Source organism: Procambarus clarkii, chromosome 44 (genome assembly GCF_040958095.1).
Source record: "Procambarus clarkii isolate CNS0578487 chromosome 44, FALCON_Pclarkii_2.0, whole genome shotgun sequence".
In the NCBI taxonomy this organism is placed as follows: Eukaryota; Metazoa; Arthropoda; class Malacostraca; order Decapoda; family Cambaridae; genus Procambarus; species Procambarus clarkii.
In genome coordinates this window covers 32,321,102-32,341,033 of record NC_091193.1, presented here as the reverse complement: position 1 = coordinate 32,341,033, position 19,932 = coordinate 32,321,102, and the positions used below count along the sequence as shown (strand labels likewise).

Sequence of the window (19,932 nt, the reverse complement as noted above, 5' to 3'; positions counted from 1 at the left end):
TCGTTTCCGTTAAGTGTACCATTACTGTCCACACTATGCCTTGCCTCCTGTCTTCTGCGTTTCTTCTTATACCTTGACAGAACTTCTTGATACTCGTCCTCCTCGTCTGACTGGCTGCTTTCAGAGTCCATGTTAATATCGCCGTGGGAAGTAGCCAGTTCTTCTGGTGACTGAGTCTCCATCTCAGTACCCAGCATGGGGGAGAGGAGGGGGGAAGGTGCGGAGCAGGTATCTTGACCCGACCGCGTCCCAGGAAAGACTGGGGATAACAAATTGTATAGTCAAATCACCAAAAATCCAACAAAACACTGAAAATCCGCGAGAAGAACTGATGTGGGGTAGTCACTGGGCGCGAGACAATGGTAAACTGAGGGGCGGAGGGGTGGAGGGGCGACGATCGCCGAACCACCACCCGCTGGGTCGGCCTGTACGCGTATCAACAAACTATTGTCCCGAGGTAACCCTCGCGTTCTGAGACATATTTTTCGAGGAAATCCTGCTCGTATTCCGAAAAACTCGCATACAGGGACACTCGCATTCCGAGGTACCACTGTATATATATAAATATATCTATATCTATATCTATATATATATATATATATATATATATATATATATATATATATATATATATATATATATATATATATATATATATATATATATCGTACCTAATAGCCAGAACGTACTTATCAGCCTACTATTCAAGGCCCGATTTGCCTAATAAGCCAAGTTTTCATGAATTAATGTTTTTTCGACTACCTAACCTACCTAACCTAACCTAACCTAACTTTTTCTGCTACCTAACCGAACCTAACCTGTGAAGATAGGTTAGGTTAGGTTAGGGAGGGTTGGTTAGGTTCGGTCATATATCTACGTTAATTTTAAGTCCATTAAAAAAAAATTGACCTCATACATAATGAAATGGGTAACTTTATCATTTCGTAAGAAAAAAACTAGAGAAAACATATTAATTCATGAAAACTTGGCTTATTAGACAAATCGGGCCTTGCATTGTAGGCTGATAAGTGCGTTCTGGCTACTAGGTACGACATATATATATATATATATATATATGTCGTACCTAGTAGCCAGAACGCACTACTGAGCCTACTATGCAAGGCCCGATTTGCCTTATAAGCCAAGTTTTCATGAATTAATTGTTTTTCGACAACCTAACCTACCTAACCTAACTTTTTATGCTACCTAACCTAACCTAACCTATAAAGATAGGTTAGGTTAGGTTAGGTAGGGTTGGTTAGGTTCGGTCATATATCTACGTTAATTTTAACTCCATTAAAAAAAATTGGCCTCATACATAATGAAATGGGTAGCTTTATCATTTCATAAGAAAAAAATTAGAGAAAATATATTAATTCAGGAAAACTTGGCTTATTAGGCAAATCGGGCCTTGAATAGTTGGCTGAGAAGTGCGTTCTGGCTACTAGGTACGACATATATATATATATATATATATATATATATGTCGTACCTAGTAGCCAGAACTCACTTCTCAGCCTACTATGCAAGGCCCGATTTGCCTAATAAGCCTAGTTTTCATGAATTAATGTTTTTTCGACAACCTAACCTACCTAACCTAACCTAACCTAACGTTTTTGGCTACCTAACCTAACCTAACCTATAAAGATAGGTTAGATTAGGTTAGGTAGGGTTGGTTAGGTTCGGTCATATATCTACGTTAACTTTAACTCCAATAAAAAAAAATTGACCTCATACATAATGAAATGGGTAGCTTTATCATTTCATAAGAAAAAAATTAGAGAAAATATATTAATTCAGTAAAACTTGGCTTATTAGGCAAATCGGGCCTTGCATAGTAGGCTGAGAAGTGAGTTCTGGCTACTAGGTACGACATATATATATATATATATATATATATATATATATATATATATATATATGTCGTACCTAGTAGCCAGAACGAACTTCTCGGCCTACTATGCAAGGCCCGATTTGCCTAATAAGCCAAGTTTTCCTGAATTAATATATTTTCTCTAATTTTTTTCTTATGAAATGATAAAGCTACCCATTTCATTATGTATGGGGTCAATTTTTTTTTTATTTGAGTTAAAATTAATGTAGATATATGACCGAACCTAACCAACCCTACCTAACCTAACCTAACCTATCTCTATAGGTTAGGTTAGGTTAGGTAGCCGAAAAAGTTAGGTTAGGTTAGGTTAGGTAGGTTAGGTAGTCGAAAAACAATTAATTCATGAAAACTTGGCTTATTAGGCAAATCGAGCCTTGCATAGTAGGCTGAGAAGTGCGTTCTGGCTTCTAGGTACGACATATATATATATATATATATATATATATATATATATATATATATATATATATATATATATATATATATATATATATATATATATATATATATATATATATATAATGGGAAGGGAGTACCACCTCTAGCTGGAAGAAGGGGGACCCATAGCCTCGGAGGAAACTATATATATATATATATATATATATATATATATATATATATATATATATATATATATATATATATATATATATATATATATATACACTAATGAAAGTATAACAAATTAGAATATCATGTGGGGTATCTCACTGTGAGGTGGGTCGGTGTGCTGAGGGATGACAGCATCAGTCAGTTGAGTGAGAAGGTGGACCACAGTGGTGAGTGTGGCAGCTGACTCCTTCTCTGTGACCAGCAGCTGGCTCAGATAACCTTCCTGCCGCAGCAGCAGCAGCTCCGTCAGACTCTGCCGGAGTGTTAAACTGTTACCTGTCTGTCTTTGGCATGATGTTCAGTGAAGATTATAATTAGACAATGTTAGCAGTATTGTAGACTTCATTCTATACTAAGCAGTCTCCGTGGTGTAGTGGTAAGACACTCGCCTGGCGTTCCGCGAGCGCTATGTCATGGGTTCGTATCCTGGCCGGGGAGGATTTACTGGGCGCAATTCCTTAACTGTAGCCTCTGTTTAACGCAACAGTAAATGTGTACTTGGATGAAAAAACGATTCTTCGCTGCAGGGGATCGTATTCCAGGGACCATAGGATTAAGGACTTTCCCGAAACGCTACGCGTACTAGTGGCTGTACAAGAATGTAACAACTCTTGTATATATCTCAAAAAAAAGCAACATTTGCTTAGCCAGTGCATGAATAAAGAAACAGTGTTTCAGATGCCAATACTACAATCAAGCTTCGTTAAATCAGTATATTGTCTATAAATTTACCATCAGTAAATTAACAATATCATATAACAGCTTGCAAGTATATTTTCACAATATATCAAATACAAATAGTATGCATTGGATATTTATTTTTAAGTTTTACGAAGATAAATTTAAATGTATATTCGTATTGTTAAGTTAGGAATAATTAAGTTATTAAATGCAATTATATTCAAAAAATTTCGTCTCTAAAACGTTAAATAATTTCAGATTTTCTTTTATTCACCACTAGACTGAAGATGTTGAGTGTGTGTATGTGTGTCTTAATGTTTGTCTTGGTGTGTGTGTGTGTGTGTACTTACCTAGTTATACTTACCTAGTTGTGCTTGCGGGGGTTGAGCTCTGGCTCTTTGGTCCCGCCTCTCAACCATCAATCAACAGGTGTACAGATTCCTGAGCCTATTGGGCTCTATCATATCTACACTTGAAACTGTGTATGGAGTCAGCCTCCACCACATCACTTCCTAATGCATTCCATTTGTCAACCACTCTAACACTAAAAAAGTTCTTTCTAATATCTCTGTGGCTCATTTGGGCACTCAGTTTCCACCTGTGTCGCCTTGTGCGTGTGCCCCTTATGTTAAATAGCCTGTCTTTATCTACCCTATCAATTCCCTTCAGAATCTTCAATGTGGAGTGAAGTTCAATTCCCGTAGTCTCTCCTCGTAGCTCATACCTCTCAGCTCGGGTACTAGTCTGGTGGCTAACCTTTGAACCTTTTCCAGTTTAGTCTTATGCTTGACTAGATATGGACTCCATGCTGGAGCCGCATACTCCAGGATTGATCTGATATATGTGGTATATAATGTTCTGAAAGATTCCTTACACAAGTTTCTAAAGGCCAAAGCCAACCTGGCATATGCTGCTGATGTTATCCTCTTGATATGAGCTTCAAAGGACAGGTCTGGCGTGATATCAACCCCCAGGTCTTTTTCTCTCTCTGACTCTTGAAGTGTTTCATCTCCCAAGTTATACCTTGTATCTGGTCTCTGCTTCCTACCCCTATCTTCATTACATTACATTTGCTTGGGTTAAACTCTAACAGCCATTTGTTCGACCATTCCTGCAGCATGTCCAGGTCTTCTTGAAGCCTCAAGCTGTCCTCCTCTGTCTTAATCCTTCTCATAATTTTGGCGTCGTCAGCAAACATTGAGAGGAATGAGTCTATACCCTCTGGGAGATCATTTACCTATATCAGAAACAGGATAGGTCCAAGTACAGAGCCCTGTGGGACTCCACTGGTGACTTCACGCCATTCTGAGGTCTCACCCCTCACTATAACTCTCTGCTTCCTATTGCTTAGGTACTCCCTTACCCACTGGAGCGCCCTACCAGTTACTGCTGCCTGTTTCTCCAGCTTATGCATCAACCTTTTATGGGGTACTGTGTCAAAGGCTTTCCGACAGTCCAAAAAAATGCAGTCCGCCCATCCTTCTCTTTCTTGCTTAATCTTTGTCACCTGATCGTAGAATTCTATCAAGCCTGTAAGGCAAGATTTACCCTCCCTGAAACCATGTTGATGGGTTGTCACAAAGTCTCTTCTCTCGAGATGTATTACTAAGTTTTTTCTTACAATCTTCTCCATCACCTTGCATGGTATACAAGTTAAGGACACTGGCCTGTAGTTCAGTGCCTCTTCTCTGTCACCCTTTTTGTATATTGGGACCACATTCGCCGTCTTCCATATTTCTGGTAGGTCTCCCGTCTCCAGTGACCTAGTATACACTACGGAGAGTGGCAAGCAAAGTGCTCCTGCGCACTCTTTCAATACCCATGGTGAGATTCCGTCCGGCCCAACAACTTTTCTCACATCCAGCTTCAATAGGTGCTTCTTGACCGCATCTCTTGTAATTTCGAACCTTTCCAAGGTCACCTGGTTTCCTGCCACCTCTCCTAGCGCCGTGACTTCTCCCTGTTATTGTAAAGACCTCCTGGAACCTTTTGTTGGGTTCTTCACACATCTCTTTGTCATTCTCTGTGTACCTGTCCTCGCCCACCCTAAGTTTCATCACCTGTTCCTTCACTGTTGTTTTTCTCCTGATGTGAGTGTGTAGTAACTTTGGTTCGGTCTTGGCTTTATTAGCTATATAATTATCATACCTTTCCTCAGCTGCTCTTTTCACACTAACATACTCGTTCCTGGTTCTTCGGTATCTCTCTCTACTTTCTGGTGTTCTGTTATTACGGAAGTTCCTCAACGCCCTTTTGTTCAGCTCCTTTGCTTTCATACATTCCCTATTTAACCACGGATTCTTCTTTTACTTCTCTGTTTATTCCTGTCGGGCTGGGACAACAGGTAACAGGTACATCAAGGTTAAAGAAACTCTGCCTATTTATCTCTGCCTAGTCCAGGAAACGAACGCGAGCCAATGGATTACGAGTCCCGCGCGCTGTCCACTCCGCTACCAGGACCCCCAGTTATGTGGGTGTGTGTCTTACACACACACACACACACCCACACACACACACACACACACACACACACACACACACACACACACACACACACACACACACACACACACACACACACACACACACACACACACACACACACACACACACACACACACACACACACACACACACACACACACACACACACACACACAAACACACACACACACACACGCACACACACACACACACACACACACACACACACACACACACACACACACACACACACACACACACACACACACACACTCATACACACACACACATACGGTTGAGAGGCGGGACCAAAGAGCCAGAGCTCAACCCCCCACAAACACAACTAGGTGAGCACAACTAGGTGAGTACACACACACACACACACAGAGTGTGCAGAGGCACTTTGCTTGCCACTCTCCATAGTGTATAGTAAGTCACTGGAGACGGGAGACCTACCAGATATATGGAAGACGGCGAATGTGGTCCCAATATACAAAAAGGGCGACAGGAAAGAGGCACTGAACTACAGGCCAGTGTCCTTGACTTGTATACCATGCAAGGTGATGGAGAAGATCGTGAGAAAAAACCTGGTAGCACATCTGGAGAGAAGGGACTTCGTGAAAATCTCCAACATGGGTTCAGGGAAGGTAAATCTTGCCTGACTGGCTTGATAGAATTCTACGACCAGGTGACAAAGATTAAGCAAGAAAGAGAGGGCTGGGCGGACTGCATTTTCTAGGATTGTAGGAAAGCCTTTGACACAGTATCGCATAAGAGGCTGATACATAAGCTGGAGAGACAGGCAGGTGTAGCTGGTAAGGTGCTCCAGTGGATTAGGGAGTACCTAAGCTATAGGAAGCAGAGAGTTACGGTGAGAGGTGAGACCTCCGATTGGCGTGAAGTCACCAGTGGAGTCCCACAGGGCTCTGTACTCGGTCCTATCTTGTTTGTGATATATGTAAATGATCTCCCGGAGGGTATCGATTCATTTCTCTCAATGTTTGCGGACGATGCCAAAATTTTGAGAAGGATTAAAACAGAAAAGGACTGTTTGAGGCTTCAAGAAGACCAAGACAAGCTGAAGGAATGTTCGAACAAATGGTTGTTAGAGTTTAACCCAACCAAATGTAACGTAATGAAGATAGATGTAGGGAGCAGGAGGCCAGATACAAGGTATCATCTGGGAGAGGAAATTCTTCAGGATTCAGAGAAAGAAAAAGACTTGGGGGTTGATATCACGCAAGACCTGTCTCCTGCAGCACATATCAAGAAGATAACATCAGCGGCATATGCCAGGCTGGCCAACATACTAACAGCATTCAGAAACTTGTGTAAAGAATCAATCAGAACTTGGTATACCACATATGTCAGGCTAATCCTGGAGTATGCAGCCCCAGCATGGAGTCCATATCTAGTCAAGGATAAGACTAAACAGGAAAAGGTTCAAAGATTTGCTACAAGACTAGTACCCGAGCTGAGAGGTATGAGCTACGAGGAGAGACTATGGGAATTAAACCTCACTTCGCTGGAAGACAGAAGAGTTAGGGGGGGACATGTTCACCACATTGAAGATTCTGAAGGGAATTGATAGGGTAGATAAAGACAGGCTATTTAACATAAGAGGCACACGCACAAGGGGACACAGGTGGAAACTGAGTGCCCAAATGAGCCACAGAGATATTAGAAAGAACTTTTTTAGTGTTAGAGTGGTTGACAAATGGAATGCATTAGGAAGTGATGTGGTGGAGGCTGACTCCATACACAGTTTCAAGTGTAGATATGATAGAGCCCAATAGGCTCAGGAATCTGTACACCTGTTGATTGATGGTTGAGAGGCGGGACCAAAGAGCCAGAGCTCAACCCCCGCAAACACAACTAGGTGAGTACAACTAGGTGAGTACACACACAAACACACACACACACATACACACAGGGTCAAGGGTACAGGGTACAGGGTCAAGATGGCAGCCAGAGGTCCCAGGGGAGCAGGAAAGAGCCAAGGTGACGAGATGAAGGAAATGTTCGCCCAGTTTCTGGAGGACATCAAGAGTGAGATGCAAGAAATGATGCAGGAAATGAAGAACGAAATAAGCAACCTGAAAAGAGAGCTGACAGCAGCAAAGGAGGAGATTAGAACCCTCAAAGAGAATGGTATCGAGGCTGAGAGTCAGAAAACCACCCAGGGAGAAGGTGGTAATAGTTTTCTGGATGAGAATGCCACAATAAAAGCAACATTTGCGGAAATACTAAAAAAAAATAACTCTGAAGTAATGACTGCAGTGATGGAGGTGGCCATGAAAGCAGCCACCTCGCAGGAGGCGGCACGCTCCACTAGCCAACTGCTGGAAAGGAAAAGATCAGTGGTTGCTGTGGGTATTAGGGAACAGGAAGGAACCAATAAGACAGAGTGGAATGACAAGGACAAAGCAGCAGTGAATGAAGTACTAAAGGCACTAGACATGGAAGGGGCCGAGCATAGCATTGAGAAGGTTTTCAGGCTAGGCCGGTACAACAAAGACCGAGACCGAATGATAAAGATAGTGTTTGCAAACGAGAACACAAAGGAGAGGATCCTATCAAGGAAGAGCTCCCTGAAAAACGTGGGAAAATTAAAAAATGTATTCCTCCAGCGAGACATGACAAGGGAGGAGAGAGCCGTGGCGGCAGAAGCAAGGAAGAGGCGCAGGGCGAGAGTGGAAAACCAGGAAGTCACAGCTCCCAACACAACACCCCCAGAGGCGAGGGGGGAACCCACAACCAGCTACCCAGTAACACCAGAAGGGAGGACAACCCCGCCTCCCTCCTCTGCATAGAAAACCCCCCTACCCCAAACCCTCCCTGCCCCCACTCAAAAGTTCAGCCAAATCTCCCTCCCCCCACACCCAATCCCCACCCTTCTACCCCTCCCCTCCTCCCGAGGCCTCCCTTCCCCCCCTTTCCTTCCCGTCCTCCCTCCCCTTTCACCCCATACCCTCCCTGTCCCTCCCCCTTCACTGGATCCCCCGCCCCTCATTCCAGTATCCTCTGAGATCCTGTTACCCACCTCACAGGTCCTCACACCCATGGAACAGCCTCCCCCACCAGCAGAACACTCACCAAGGAGGCGATTTGAGAAGGGACAGAAGAAAGTGAGCCTCAAAGCGATGTACACTAACATAGATGGAATTACAAATAAAGCAAATGAGCTTGGAGAACTGGTACTAGAGGAAAACCCAGACATAATAGCCCTCACAGAAACAAAGATCACGAAAACAATAACAAATGCAGTGTTTCCACAGGACTATTATGTTATGCGGAAAGAGAGGGAAGGAAGAGGTGGGGGTGGTGTAGCTCTGCTGGTAAGAAAAGGCTGGGATTTTGAGGAGATGGATATTCAGGGCTGTGAAGGTTTCAGTGACTACATAGCAGGTACTGTAACAAATGGAGGGAAAAAAATTATAGTCGCAGTCATATATAATCCACCACCAAATGACAGAAGACCTAGACAGGAATATGATAGAAACAACATGGCCACCATTAACATAATAGAAAGAGCAGCTTCTGTTGCTAGCAGGAATGGATCTGGACTACTAATTATGGGAGACTTCAACCATGGGAAGATAGATTGGAAGAACAGAGACCCGCATGGAGGACCAGAAACATGGAGAGCTAAGCTGCTGGACGTGGCAACAAGAAACTTTCTAAGCCAGCATACCAAAGAGCCAACAAGAATGAGAGGAGAAGATGAACCAGCAATGCTTGATTTGATATTTACCCTAAATGAATGGGATATAAGGGAAGTTAAGATGGAAGCGCCCTTGGGAATGAGTGACCACAGTGTATTGAACTTTGAGTACCTGGTAGAGCTAGGACTTATCTCCCCCCAAAAAGAACTAGGAATCAAAAGGCTGGCATACCGAAAGGGGAATTATGAACAGATGAGAAGTTTCCTAAGTGAAATACCTTGGGACACAGACCTCAGAGACAAGTCTGTACAGGGTATGATGGACTATGTTACCCAAAAGTGTCAGGAGGCAGTAAACAGGTTCATCCCGGCCCAAAGGGAAAAATCCGAGAAGCAACAAAAGAATCCATGGTATAATAGGGCATGTATGGAAGCGAAGAAACTGAACAAGAAGGCGTGGAGGAACTTCCGGAATAACAGAACACCAGAAAGCAGGGAGAGATACCAGAGAACCAGGAATGAGTACGTCAGGGTGAGAAGAGAAGCAGAGAAAATTTTTGAAAATGATATAGCAAACAAAGCCAAGACCGAACCAAAGCTACTCCACAGTCACATCAGAAGGAAAACAACAGTGAAAGAACAGGTATTGAAACTTAGAACAGGCGAGGACAGGTATACAGAGAATGACAGAGAGGTGTGTGAGGAACTCAACAAGAGGTTCCAGGAGGTCTTCACAATAGAACAGGGTGAGGTCACTGTGCTAGGAGAAAGGGAGGTAAACCAGGCGGCCTTGGAGGAGTTCGAAATTACGAGAGAGGAGGTCAAGAGACACCTGCTGGATCTGGATGTTAGAAAGGCGGTTGGTCCAGATGGGATCTCACCATGGGTACTGAAAGAGTGTGCAGAGGCACTTTGCTTGCCACTCTCCATAGTGTATAGTAAATCACTAGAGACGGGAGACCTACCAGAAATATGGAAGACGGCGAATGTGGTCCCAATATACAAAAAGGGCGACAGACAAGAGGCACTGAACTACAGGCCAGTGTCCTTGACTTGTATACCATGCAAGGTGATGGAGAAGATCGTGAGAAAAAACCTGGTAACACATCTGGAGAGAAGGGACTTCGTGACAAATCGCCAACATGGATTCAGGGAGGGTAAATCTTGCCTTACAGGCTTGATAGAATTCTACGATCAGGTGACACAGATTAAGCAAGAAAGAGAGGGCTGGGCGGACTGCATTTTCTTGGATTGTCGGAAAGCCTTTGACACAGTACCGCATAAGAGGCTGGTACATAAGCTGGAGAGACAGGCAGGTGTAGCTGGTAAGGTGCTCCAGTGGATAAGGGAGTATCTAAGCAATAGGAAGCAGAGAGTTACGGTGAGGGGTGAGACCTCCGATTGGCGTGAAGTCACCAGTGGAGTCCCACAGGGCTCTGTACTCGGTCCTATCTTGTTTCTGATATATGTAAATGATCTCCCGGAGGGTATCGATTCATTTCTCTCAATGTTTGCGGACGATGCTAAAATTATGAGAAGGATTAAAACAGAAGAGGACTGTTTGAGGCTTCAAGAAGACCTAGACAAGCTGAAGGAATGGTCGAACAAATGGTTGTTAGAGTTTAACCCAACCAAATGTAATGTAATGAAGATAGGTGTAGGGAGCAGGAGGCCAGATACAAGGTATCATCTGGGAGAGGAAATTCTTCAGGAGTCAGAGAAGGAAAAAGACTTGGGGGTTGATATCACGCCAGACCTGTCTCCTGCAGCACATATCAAGCGGGTAACATCAGCGGCATATGCCAGGCTGGCCAACATACGAACGGCATTCAGAAACTTGTGTAAAGAATCATTCAGAACTTTGTATACCACATATGTCAGGCCAATCCTGGAGTATGCAGCCCCAGCATGGAGTCCATATCTAGTCAAGGATAAGACTAAACTGGAAAAGGTTCAAAGGTTTGCCACCAGACTAGTACCCGAGCTGAGAGGTATGAGCTACGAGGAGAGACTACGGGAATTAAACCTCACTTCGCTGGAAGACAGAAGAGTTAGGGGGGACATGATCACCACATTCAAGATTCTGAAGGGGATTGATAGGGTAGATAAAGACAGTCTATTTAACACAAGGGGAACACGCACAAGGGGACACAGGTGGAAACTGAGTGCCCAAATGAGCCACAGAGATATTAGAAAGAACTTTTTTAGTGTCAGAGTGGTTGACAAATGGAATGCATTAGGGGGTGATGTGGTGGAGGCTGACTCCATACACAGTTTCAAGTGTAGATATGACAGAGCCCGATAGGCTCAGGAATCTGTACACCTGTTGATTGACGGTTGAGAGGCGGGACCAAAGAGCCAGAGCTCAACCCCCGCAAACACAACTAGGTGAGTACAACTAGGTGAGTACACACACACACACACACACACACACACACACACACACACACACACACACGCCTACCTGTGACGACTCGTGAAAGAGACCTGGGTGTGGACGTAACACCTAATATATCTCCTGAGGCACATATAAATAGGATAACGACAGCAGCGTACTCTACACTGGCAAAAGTTAGAACATCATTCAGAAACCTAAGTAAGGAGGCATTTAGGGCGCTTTACACTGCCTACGTAAGGCCAGTCTTAGAGTATGCCACCTCATCATGGAGTCCCCATCTGAAGAAGCATATCATGAAACTGGAAAAGGTTCAGAGGTTTGCAACGATACTCGTCCCAGAGCTACGAGGGATGGGGTATGAGGAGCGCCTGAGGGAACTGTTCCTTACAACACTAGAAAGAAGAAGGGAGAGGGGGGGACATGATAGGAACGTATAAAATACTCAGAGGGATTGACAGAGTGGACATAGACGAAATGTTCACACGGAATGGTAACAGAACGAGGGGACATGGATGGAAGCTGGAAACTCAGATGAGTCACAGAGATGTTAGGAAGTTTTCTTTTAGCGTGAGAGTAGTGGGAAAATGGAATGCACTTCAGGAACAGGTTGTGGAAGCAAATACTATTCATAATTTTAAAACGAGGTATGATAGGGAAATGGGACAGGAGTCATTGCTGTAAACAACCGATGCTCGAAAGGCGGGTTCCAAGAGTCAATGCTCGATCCTGCAAGCACAAATAGGTGAATAGGTGAGTACACACACACACATACAGGGAGTGCAGGGATAGATAAAGGAATCAGAGTACCACATCCCCGAACCCTACAATCCCAGAGGGGAGTGGGGAACCCTCCTCAAACAGTGCAACAGCCACAGGAAGTGGGGCACCACCCCCACATTCTACCCCACAGACACCCAACCTGTCCCATTCCCTGTCAGCGCCCCCCTAAGTACCCACCTAGGGCACCCTCCCCCCACCCACCCCCGTCCTCCCACTCACCCCCCTCCTCCCACTCACCCCTCTCCCCAGGGACCTCATTTCTCCCCCATCCCCCAAGCCCTCCCTTCTCCCACATGGCCTCCCGTCCCTCCCACCCCTAAGCCCTCCGTTCTTCCTCACCCCCCTTATCCCCCCACTCTCCCCCACCCCCACCTAAGTATTCCCTTCTCGACCACTTCCCTAAACCCTCCCCTCTTCCTCACCCACCTCAGCCCTTCCTTTTCCCCCCCACGTCCCCCAAGCCCTCCCCCTTTTTCTGCCTCCCCAAACCCCCCCCCCCATCTCCCAAAGTCTCTCCTCCCCCATGCTCCCCCAACCCTCCCCCTCTAACTCTCCCCCCCTCCACCCCCCATCCCCCTCCCTTCTAACTCTCCCCCCCCTACTTTCCCCCTCTCCCCCACACCCCCAAGCCCTCCCTCCCCCACCAGTCTCCCGTACCAGATCCTCCTAGCTCCCACTCACCCCAGATCCCACAGGTTCCCCCCCCCCTTCCCCAGAGTAGAAGCAGAAGAGAGTCAGTTTCAGGGTGATGTACTCGAACATAGATGGGATCGCAAGCAAGACAGCAAGACAAGTGAACTAAGGGAAAGAGCACAAGAAGTGAACCCAGACATAATCGGACTCAATGAAACAAAACTCTCTGGAATCATAACGAATGCCGTGTTTCCCCATGAGTACACAGTAGTAAGGAAAGAGAGGGAAGGTAGGGGAGGAGGCAGAGTGGCCCTACTCATGAGAAAGGAATGGAGTTTTAAGGAGATGGCTATCCCAGGCTGTGAGGGGTTCAGACACTACATAGCAGGCCCCATGATAATGGGAGGACCAAGAATAGTAGTAGCAGTAATATACACTCTTCCACCAAATGACAGAAGACCCAGTCAAGAGAATGAAAACAACATGGCCGTTAACACTATAATTGAGAGGGCAGCCTCTGCTGCCTGTAGAAATAGATCCCACCTGCTCATCATGGGGGACTTCAATCACGGAAGGATTGACTGGGAAAACAAGGAACCGCATGGAGGCGAGGATATGTGGAGAGCCAAACTATTGGAGGTGGTGACTAGAAACTTTTTAACCCAGCATGTCAGACAGAGAACCCACAAGGATGAGAGGAAATGACGAACCAGCGAGACTCGACCTAGTCTTCACTCTGAACGACTCCGACAAAGAGAAATCGGTTTTGAGGCCCCAGTAGGAATGAGGGACCACAGTGTACTGGTGTTTGAGTACCTGATTGAAGAAGGGGTATTGAACTCGAGGAGGGATACCGAAACCAAAAGGTTAGCATACGGAAAGGGAAACTATGAGGAGAGAAGAAAATTCCTAACAGATATAGCATGGGAAACAGAGCTCAGGGGAAAGACAGCCTAATATATGAGCAGAAGTGCAAGGACGCAGCAAACAAGTTTGTCCCAGTCGAAAAGGAAAACGGTGAAAGGAAGATGAGAAACCCATGGTTTTATCAGAGATGTAGGCTAGCTAAGCAGCAAAGTAAAAGGGCATGGAGAAACTATAGGAATAACAGGACACTGGAGAGCAAAGAAAGATACCAGAATGCCAGGAATGAATATGTCAGGTTGAGAAGAGAGGCAGAATGACAATATGAAAAGACATCGAATACACTTTGTACACATATACATAGACATTGTACACCTTGCCCCTCTACACAAGGGTGGTAGCAAAGCATTGGCAAAGAATTATAGACCAGTTGCACTAAAGTCCCACATAATAAAAGTATTTGAGAGAGTAATCAGGAGTCAGGTCACTAGATTCATGGAAACTAATGACCTCCACAATCCAGGCCAACATGGATTTAGAGCAGGAAGATCATGCCTCTCACAGCTACTTGACCACTATGACAAAATCACTGAGCCATTAGAGGAAAAACGTAATGCAGATGTCGTATACACAGATTTGCAAAGGCATTCGACAAATGTGACCATGGAGTGATTGCACACAAAATGAGGTCAATGAGTATAACTGGTAAAGTAGGACGCTGGATACTCAATTTCCTGTCGAACAGAACACAAAGGGTAGCAGTCAATCAAGTAAAATCGAGTCCGAGCGCAGTTAAAAGCTCGGTACCTCAAGGTACAGTGCTTGCACCACTGCTGTTCCTTATTCTCATATCAGACATAGACAAAAACACAAGTCCACAGCTTCGTGTCATCATTCGCAGATAATACAAAAATCAGCATGAAAATTACTTCTGCTGAATACATTGATAAACTACAAACAGATATTAACAAAGTTTTCGATTGGGCAGCAGAAAATAACATGATGTTTAACGGTGATTAATTCCAGGTACTCAGATACGGCAAAACTGAGGATCTTAAACATAATACAGGGTACAAAACACAATCGAATCTTCCCATAGTAGGAAAACAGCATGTCAAGGATTTGGGAATAATGATGTCCGACGACTTAACGTTTAGGGAGCATAACCAAGCAAGTATTGCATTAGCCAGAAAAATGATAGGATGGATTACGAGAACCTTCAAGTTCAGAGATCCTATCACAATGGTTGTACTCTTCAAATCACTTGTGTTGTCCCGCCTTGAGTACTGCTCAGTCCTCACTTCCCCCTTCAGAGCAGGAGAGATTGCTGAAATTGAGGGAATACAGAGAACATATACTGCTCGCATAGACGAGATAAAGCAGCTAAATTATTGGGATCATCTCAAAGCTCTCCAAATGTACTCACTAGAAAGGAGACGAGAGAGATACCAAATAATATACACATGGAAAATACTGGAGGGACAGGTCCCAAATCTGCACAGTAGAATAACAACGTACTGGAGTGAACATGGAAGAAAATGCAGAATAGAACCAGTGAAGAACAGAGGTGCCATGGGCACAATCAGAGAACACTGTATGAACATTAGAGGTCCACGGTTGTTCAACGTCCTACCAGCGAGCATCAGAAATATTACAGGAACAACCGTGGACATCTTCAAGAGGAAACTAGATTATTTCCTTCAAGGAGTGCCTGACCAACCGGGCTGTGGTGGGTATGTGGGCCTGCGGGCCGCTCCAAGCAACATCCTGGTGGACAAAACTCTCACAAGTCAAGTCTGGCCTCGGGCCTTGCTTAGGGAGTAGAAGACCTCCCAGAACCCCATCAACCAGGTATCAACCAGGTATCGCAAGCTAGGCAAAGACTCATCCTAAATTGCTGCACAGCCACATAAGGAGAAAAACAACAGTAAAGGAACAGGTTATGAAATTAAGGATAGGGGTGGAAGGATTCGCTATAAACGACAAGGAAGTGTGTAAGGAACTAAATAAGAAATTCCAGTAGGTCTTCACCTTAGAGCAAGGAGAAAATCCAGAAATAAGAGAGTGAATAGCTAACCAGGAATCACTGGAAGAGTTTGAGATTACCAGCGGGGAAGTAAGGAAGTGTTTAATAGAATTGGATGTGACAAAGGCTATAGGCCCAGATGGAATCTCCCCTTGGATACTAAAGGAAGGAGCAGAAGAACTGTGCCTACCACTCTTCATAGTGTATAATAAATCACTGGCAACAGGGAAACTGCTAGATATTTGGAAAGCAGCAAACATAGTCCTGATATACAGGAAAGGGGATAGACAGGAGGCACTGAACTACAGGCCATTGTCCCTAACCTGCATACCATGCAAGCTGATGGAGAAGATTGTGCGAAGAAAGATAATGGAGCAGCTAGAGCGAACTTTGTAACACAGCATCAACATGGGTTCAGGGATGGCAGGTCCTGCCTCACAGGGTTACTTGAATTCTACGACCAGGCAACAAAAATAAGGCAAGTAAGAGAAGGGTGGGCACACTGCATATTTTTGGATTGTCAGAAAGCCTTTGATACAGTACCACACAAGAGGCTAGTGAAAAAGCTGGAGATGCAGGTTGGAGTGAAAGGGAAGGTACTCCTTTGGATAAAGGCTAAGCAACAGGAGACAACGAGTCAGTGTGAGGGGTGAGGTCTCATATTGGCGAGACGTTACAAGTGGAGTCCCTTTCAAATGAAGGAACTTTTTCAGTGTCAGAGTAGTTAACGGATGGAATGCATTAGGCAGTGATGTGGTGGAGGCTGACTCCATACACAGTTTTAAATGTAGATATGATAGAACTTAGTAGGCTCAGGAATCTGTACACCAGTTGATTGACAGTTGAGAGGCGGGACCAAAGAGCCAAGCTAAACACTAGCTAAACTGTGTTTAGCTAGTTTAAATCTATGACCTCTTGTTCTTGAAGTTCCAGGTCTCAGGAAATCTTCCCTATCGATTTCATCAATTCCTGTTACTATTTTGTACGTAGTGATCATATCGCCTCTTTTTCTTCTGTCTTCTAGGTTTGGCATATTTAATGCCCCTAACCTCTCCTCATAGCTCTTGCCCTTCAGTTCTGGGAGCCACTTAGTAGCATGTCTTTGCACCTTTTCCAGTTTGTTGATGTGCTTCTTAAGATATGGGCACCACACAACCGCTGCATATTCTAGCTTTGGCCTAACAAAAGTTGTGAACAATTTCTTTAGTATATTGCCATCCATGTATTTAAAAGCAATTCTGAAGGTAGAAAGCGTGGCATAGGCTCCTCGCATAACGTTCTTTATGTGGTCTTCAGGTGATAGTTTTCTATCTAGAACCACTCCTAGATCTCTTTCTTTATCAAAATGCTTTAAAGATTTCTCACATAATATATAGGTTGCGTGGGGTCTATGGTCTCCTATTCCACATTCCATAACATGTCATTTATTAACATTAAATTCCATTTGCCAAGTGGTGCTCCATAAACTTATTTTGTCCAGGTCTTCTTGAAAGGCATGACAATCATCTAAGTTTCTTATCCTTCCTATTATCTTAGCATCATCAGCAAACATGTTCATATAATTTTGTATGCCAACTGGTAGATCATTTATGTAGACAATAAACATCACTGGTGCAAGAACTGAACCCTGTGGTACTCCACTTGTGACATTTCTCCATTCCGATACATTGCCTCTGATTACTGCCCTCATTGTCGGAAAATCCGACACCATTTAATAATAATATCATACAGACAGATAAGAGCTGTGTTGTATAAACAAGTTAACCATAGAAAACGTAACTTGTAGTGGAATTACCGTCTATAGAAAACGGGATATCATCACCACATACTATTATATTCTCCACCTATTATGGTGGGAATTATTCTTAAATACATTAGTCTTTGGACTTTACCATCATAAAAACATCTTATATAAATTAACTTAATTATCAATATTAAAGTAGAGTAAATGTGACCCTTCTATCACTTTCCGTCATCTGGACAATGTAAGCCAGGCGTCAGTGGGGAAGGAGGGCAGCCATTGTTGATACTAGACCAGAGGCTCACGGGAGCAAATGCGGCTCCTGTTAATTTACTTGGACATAGTGTTATGGAAACCAGAAGTGTACCATTATCAACACGCTGTCTACAAATCAAGTTAAGTGTTCTTTCCGAAACCCCATTATCTATCATTAGTGGCCATTAATGTCATTATATAGGGTGTCCCGGTTAGAGCACGACATAGCCTCAAACTAAAGGTAATTAAGCCAGGTCTTTATTGTTCCACGTACAGTGTTTTCTCTGATATAGCTTGTCATATATAGGATTCTGGATTCACAGCTAGCGCACTTTTGACAGGTCCAGACTAGGAAGCAAGATTTTGTGCACCAGTTACTGGGTGATGGAAGCTACCTCAAAGAGGATAATTTGGTGTCTACACCCTAGTTATACCTGGTGGACTAACCTGCTGTACTATAAGATAAGGAACCTCTTCAATGCATGTAGTCTATTACTGTAGTTTGATTGGCTGCATATATATATATTAATTTAATAAACCCCCCAAATGTGTAGAGGATCGATTTGTGAGATTAAGAGATTATTGCAGAAATACAGTCCACTTATCATTATACAAATTGCTATCGAAGTATATAAATTAACGTAAATATAAATTCATATAAATTAAATAAATATAAATCTCACAGGTCGGTTCCCACACTCATTTTTCTATCAGTCAGGAAATTTTTCATCCATATTAGAAGCTTACCTGTCACCCCTCCAATATTTTCCAGTTTCCAGAACAACCTCTTATGTGGAACTCTGTCGAAAGCCTTTTTTAGGTCCAGATAGATGCAGTCAACCCAACCATCTCTTTCCTGTAAAATCTCTGTTGCTCGATCATAGAAACTGAGTAAATTCGATACACAGGATCTTCCAGATCGAAAACCATACTGTCTGTCTGATATTATATCATTTCTCTCCAGGTGTTCTGCCCATTTAGTTTTGATTAGTTTTTCCAATACTTTCACTATCACACTAGTCAATGATACATTTCTATAATTGAGGGGGTCTTCCCTGCTGCCACTTTTGTAGATTGGAACTATGTTAGCCTGTTTTCACACGCGTGTGTGTGTGTGTGTGTGTGTGTGTGTGTGTACTCACCTAATTGTACTCACCTAATTGTGCTTGCGGGGGTTGAGCTCTGGCTCTTTGGTCCCGCCTCTCAACCGTCAATCAACTGGTGTAGTTTTCAGGTCCAGGAAATTGTGTGTGTGTGTGTGTGTGTGTGTGTGTGTGTGTGTGTGTGTGTGTGTGTGTGTGTGTGTGTGTGTATGTGTGTGTGTGCGCGTGCGCGCAACACTGCGTGTGGAGAAGAGTGTATGTGGTATTTGCATGTCGTGACATAGACTGATAACTTAAGGAAGAAGAGAGGCTTATTATGCTTGTAGCGTGAGACGTCAGGCTCACAGCTGTGTCCTGTGGTGGTGACCTAATTGTTGTTGTGACCTAATTGTTGTTGTTGTGACCTGATTGTTGGTGTTGTTGTTGTGACCTAATTGTTGTTGTTGTGACCTAATTGTTCTTGTAACTTAATTGTTCTTGTGACTTAATTGTTGTTGTTGTGACCTAATTGTTGTTGTTGTGACCTAATTGTTGTTGTTGTTGTTGTGACTTAATTGTTGTTGTTGTGACCTAATTGTTGTTGTTGTGACTTAATTGTTGTTGTTGTGACCTAATTGTTGTTGTTGTTGTGATCTAATTGTTGTTGTTGTTGTGACCTAATTGTTGTTGTTGTTGTTGTTGTGACCTAATTGTTGTTGTTGTTGTGATCTAATTGTTGTTGTTGTTGTGACCTAATTGTTGTTGATGTTGTTGTGACCTAATTGTTGTTGTTGTTGTGACCAAATTGTTGTTGTTGT

At 43.7% G+C, this 19,932-nt stretch overlaps 1 protein-coding gene across 1 annotated transcript in view; it reads right to left on the bottom strand.

Moving 5' to 3' along the window:
- Nucleotides 1-19,932, bottom strand: part of LOC138350215 (ladderlectin-like) — a 77,741-nt gene that overhangs the window by 44,102 nt on the left and 13,707 nt on the right. The window contains exon 3 of the mRNA XM_069300563.1: nt 2,606-2,759. Within this exon, the coding sequence (XP_069156664.1) occupies nt 2,606-2,759 (154 nt within the window). The remainder of the gene's footprint in view (nt 1-2,605; nt 2,760-19,932) is intronic.